This window comes from Eurypyga helias, unplaced genomic scaffold, assembly GCF_000690775.1.
Source record: "Eurypyga helias isolate BGI_N326 unplaced genomic scaffold, ASM69077v1 scaffold36329, whole genome shotgun sequence".
NCBI lineage: Eukaryota > Metazoa > Chordata > Aves > Eurypygiformes > Eurypygidae > Eurypyga > Eurypyga helias.
The window spans coordinates 4,519-9,461 of NW_010270765.1; the positions used below are offsets into that span (position 1 = coordinate 4,519).

Below are 4,943 nucleotides of genomic sequence, written 5' to 3' on the forward strand. Positions count from 1 at the left end.
CTTGTGCGTGGTTTATACAAATTTAAAAAATCACCACAGTCAGGGGCAGCCTGGAAATCTGTTCTCTGCTGTACTAGTGCCATGAAATATTGTATGTCCAGAATTCCTGTTGCCTGGGGCTTTGTCTCAGGCACTCTGGAAACCCAGAACTCGGAATTTGTATGAAGAATGTCAGTTCTGTGTCAGCTGGCTTTGATCTAACCACTCGGGAGAGGCGGCCTATATGGAGGGAGGTCTCGTAACATACTACACATGTATGAGTGATTCAGGTGTGTAGAAGTACCGCGTACACCAGCGTGGGGGTGGAAAATCCTCCCCTTCTTGACTTCCCTGAACCTTTCTCTCACTTGCCTCTGCTCAGAGCTGCTAGATTTGGTCACATGTTAGGATGTAGAGGTACATCCAACCGTATCCTGCTTTTTTGGGGAACTGATTTAGTTAAACAGATTATACATCTTTTTCCTAGAACACAACGTGAAATCTAGCTTGTATATTTTTAAGGCAAACAGACTTTCCGGCTCCACTAAATGTAGATACCAGATATGCACATTTTGAGTTTTTCTACACGGAAACTATACTCGTGCCTCAAATCTAGGCCGCCGGGGAATGGCAGCGAATCCCACCCTATCTTACTCTAAGATCCCTTTCGTGGCCGTCATGTCAGTTCAGCCCTAACTGTCATCTAACGCTAAAAATAGGAATCCTTTTGTGCCACATTCTCATTATTCGACATGTAATGCTGCTTTGCCAATTAAATAAAACTAAGCTTAACACATTAATTAAAAAAATTACTTTTACTTGTAGGACACTGGTATATACCACAGTGTAACACATAGTTATGGCATGGGTCTGATTTCATCAAGAGATTTTGTTGACCTGCTGCATGTTAAACCATATCCTGGTGATATCCTTACAACTAACTGTAAGTTGCATGTAACTGCTGCATGTTTTCACATTTTGGCTGCATTCTGGGAATCCTAAGGTGGAAATCCTAATCGCAGCATAAAGTACCTTGCTCCGTGTTAACATCAGTAAGATAAAATAAACAGTCCCCTCCTGTTTGTGCCCAAAACAAAGCTATCGGGTTTTTTTAACACTGAAAGTATCAAAATTTGTGAAAATGCTGTGTTCTTTGTTTAGTCTCCTATTATGCCTCTATTTGACAAATAAAAAAATACCACAGTAGTATGAGGAAGCTAGAATTTATTATTTTACTACGTAAGTTCAGTGTTATATTTAATAACACTTTTCTGTACTTAGGTGGCTTCCTGACCACGTGCTGCTTGCCTAACGTGCTCTTCTCAGAGTGAACTTGCTAGTTTGCCCCCTGTTTGATTCTTTCTCTGTAAACTGACACACAATGTAAAACGATTACTATGACAACTATATGGCCTGCCAGGAAAATATCTCACTGCTACTTCATTTCTGTGCTCATCTTTTTCCTCTGTGTGGATCTCAGTGCATGGCAGAAAACAACATTGTTCATCTTGGAACTTTACTGACCCATCAGTGTTTTTCAGGCCATACTCGTAAAATACTTTTATTATGCAAAAGTAATAGATCACTAAACAGAACAACCCCTCCCTACTACTACTGTGAATGTACGAAGCAGTTTCCTCATCTGCTCTGCAACTGTGTTTGCCAATTAACGACATCTGCTGACAAACTGACTTCTTTGTCCGGCACCAAGCCACACCTCAGCACTTAGGTAGGCGTAATCACGTCTCAAGGATAATACGCTTGGGTGTACCTGCCCAAACATCTCTAGGAAGCTTTACGTGCGTTGAATTATTTGCACGAGTATTTACTGTCCTTTAGGTGTTTTGTGTACGGAATGGAACTGCTAACCAGATCAGTGACCATGCTGCGAGATCTCGTACTGCCCTGTAGTAGTTGGCTTGGTTTTACACGGTATTTTTGAGTTGTGTGATTGACATATATAAACATACTTTGATTTTGCTTTTCGTGTGTGGTGCCTTCCAGCTGTCAGTGTGGAATACTCCAACTGCCCTCCAACTCCCTCTTGTGTCCGAGGCTACAACAATCCCTGTGGATATGTGTGTTCACCTCTGCCTGAGTAAGTATTCAACGCCGCGTTGTGCTGGCACCTTTGGTTACTCAGTTGTCTTCTCTGTACAAAGCCTAACATCTACTGAACCACACAGCTTTTTTTTTTAATTTTTAAAATTTTATTTATACTGTTTTATTCTGGAGAAATGTTACAGTTTTGTGACTCGGACTGTCCTTTGAAACAATTGAAACCTCCACTTTTCCATATTAGTGATTTGGACAGGGATGGACTATAAACTGTAAACATTTGCACATCTCAGTAAGTTTCGCAGGAACAGCAACGGGTGTCATCTGAAGGATTTTGCTTCTTTCACCACAGGAATCCAGAGCATTCTAAGCTAGTTGTATTTATTCAGCCACAACTTGGAGGAATGCTTCCCTGTTCTGTAGTGGAGACAGTATTACCTACTACTCTCATAAACCTAATCACCGAAACAAGAGCTGGACTAAAAAGCTTGGAAGACCGTAATTAAGTGTAAGTGGAATATAATAAGCACTTAAGTCATGTGCATCTTTCCCTTGGATTCATTTTAAAAGCAGACGATGAAGTTTAATTGCGGTTAATGTGGAAATGTGTAGCGCTTAACTGTTAAAATGGTGAATGCTGGTTTTCTCTGTTCTTGGGGATGATGAAAGAATTTACACTGAAAGCCATCAAAGTACAGGATGTCCCGTTCAGTGTAATCAGGTGATGTTTTGTAATATTTTTGCACTTTATATGCAGAGAATATATATATACACACACACGAGAATCTGGTGATAAAAATTATAGCAATGTTAAAGTACAGTAGTCAAGTATTTTTCCATAGCTTTAAACACACTTTAATACATTCTTACCTCAACTATGTACTCTTGCCTGAGAAAAGTGAACATCTTGTGTGCTAGAGACTTTAATAAACGTCTTCATTAATGAAGTGTGCAACTATAATTAGCAACTATTTCACTGTTTTTGGAATTAAATATTTGAAGAAAAGCCTGGTGAAGTTTGTATACAGCATCTCATTAAAAACTGCTCTTTATACACAGAGTTGTTTGTCCTTTTCTGAGCAACAAGCCTAACCAATTGTTATATGCTGACTAATTACCAGGAACAAGCTGGTGATCAGTGATACTGGTGATACTTTATTTGGAAGCGGTGTTTCCCATTCCCCCTTGCTCTTCCTAGTTCCTCTACTTACAAGTTAACTGCAGGAAATAGTGATAGCCACGTGAGCAGCAATTTCCATTACCAATCACAGAAACCGTGGTGCAAAGCAAAGAACAGTGTGAAAATTGCTTTTGTCTTCTCTGCTCAGTCCCCTCCCAAGTTCTTAGAAACTGTTAATGCCACACATAGTGTAACTCACTGAAAATGAAAGTAAAAATTCCTTCCCCCGCCCCAACCCCCATCAGCGTGATAAAGTATTAATAGTGAATAATTAAGTATGTTGGCAGACTATAATTTTAGGACAACTAAAGATTCATCAGATAAGTGCCAATTTATAAGAAAAAAAAAAGACAGACCAGAGTCTCCAGCAGGTTTTCCATCAGAAGTTGTCAAAATACATTTTTAATATTCACATCTTTACATTTTACATTAAACTTCTAATAACTAAAGTGCCTTACAGTGTCGATTCTTACAGTGTCACTATTAGGAAAAGTGTTTCACTGTGGTTTAAAATACTTCAGCAAACTGTTAGACTGTGATGAACATGGTGCTGTATTCCTTCTTCCTTTGCTTGTTTTGGCCTTTCTAGGGGGTTTGGCCGTCAAAGTTTTGGACACAGGTTCCCGATTCTTCCATTCAGCTAGCAGTTCTTTTTGCACATCTGCAGGTAGTTCATAAAAAGTCTCTGTGTCAACATCAGGAGGAAACACAATTCCTTCCTGCCTGCTGTAAGTTTTATCCTCAGGAGTTATTTCAAGGGGCTGGCTATCTCTGCGCAAGACGGGGACTGGCAGAACAGCCTGGCTGTCTCCAGCTTCCGGAGAGGACAGATCTCTCCAGCTGATGTTCAGTGAGGCAGTAGGTTGTTCTTCCATACTGCTGCTCGTCAGTGCCCTTCCAGGATACTCGGAAGAACGACCGGCCCTGGAGCTGTGCGCCACAGCGGCTGCAGACTCGTGAGCGGGCGTGAGATGTGTGCTGCACCCTGCGGAGTCCGCATCGCTGTTTGGTCCCTCAACATCCGGGGTGGCGCTCTGCCCCTCTTCTGCGAAACACGCTGATGGCTGACCTGTCACAGTCTCAGAAGGGATCGCTTCTGTGCTCCCAGAAATAATTTCTTTCTGAATATCTTCTGGAAGTTCCCTGAAGACTTCCTGGTCAATATCACCATGAGACAAATGGAATGGGAAGTCAGGTATTCCTGCTTCATTTGCATTGCTTTTCTTTTCCTCTGAAAGTTTCATGGTTTTTGTAGTTCCAGTTTCTTTGCGGTTCTGGCCCTCTCTTTGTGAGACATCTTCCACTTCCTGTGGCAAAAACCGTACATAAAAGCATAAGTATGTTCTGAGTAATCTGCTAGTGACCCACCACTGTTTCACTTTAACAGGTTCCTGGAATTATTCCTTCATAGACGGTATGATCGTTAGTGTCTTGTTAAATCTTATTTTCAAACGCAGACCTTAAAAAGTACATACATGTAGGAATCCTTATTTTAAAGCAGCAAATACCGTGAAGTTGTGTTTTATTGCTTTAAATGTGGAGCTTTAGAATACATGGTAGATTGATAGGCAGAACTGCTGTGCCAGGAAACACTTAAGTTCATTGCACTATGTAATTCTGAAGTTACTAAGTTGTTTTATTGTGCACTGAAAGCATCTTGTGGAAATACTTGGAGCGTTTCCACAGGCAGCTCCTACACCGTCCAGCATACGCAGCTGGGAGGAAG

The 4,943-nt window shown here is 41.0% G+C and overlaps 2 protein-coding genes across 2 annotated transcripts in view; one reads left to right on the forward strand and one right to left on the reverse strand.

Moving 5' to 3' along the window:
• LOC104514802 (stAR-related lipid transfer protein 6-like) overlaps positions 1 to 2,543 on the forward strand; it is a 6,251-nt gene extending 3,708 nt beyond the window's left edge. The window contains exons 4-6 of the mRNA XM_010158573.1: positions 805 to 922; positions 1,984 to 2,077; positions 2,390 to 2,543. Coding sequence (XP_010156875.1) covers positions 805 to 922; positions 1,984 to 2,077; positions 2,390 to 2,543 — 366 coding nt within the window. The remainder of the gene's footprint in view (positions 1 to 804; positions 923 to 1,983; positions 2,078 to 2,389) is intronic.
• Positions 2,544 to 3,714: 1,171 nt separating this feature from the next.
• The window catches only part of POLI (polymerase (DNA directed) iota), a gene marked incomplete at its 5' end in the record, with an annotated part of 9,712 nt that continues 8,483 nt past the window's right edge, over positions 3,715 to 4,943 (reverse strand). The window contains one exon of the mRNA XM_010158574.1: positions 3,715 to 4,524. Coding sequence (XP_010156876.1) covers positions 3,715 to 4,524 — 810 coding nt within the window. The remainder of the gene's footprint in view (positions 4,525 to 4,943) is intronic.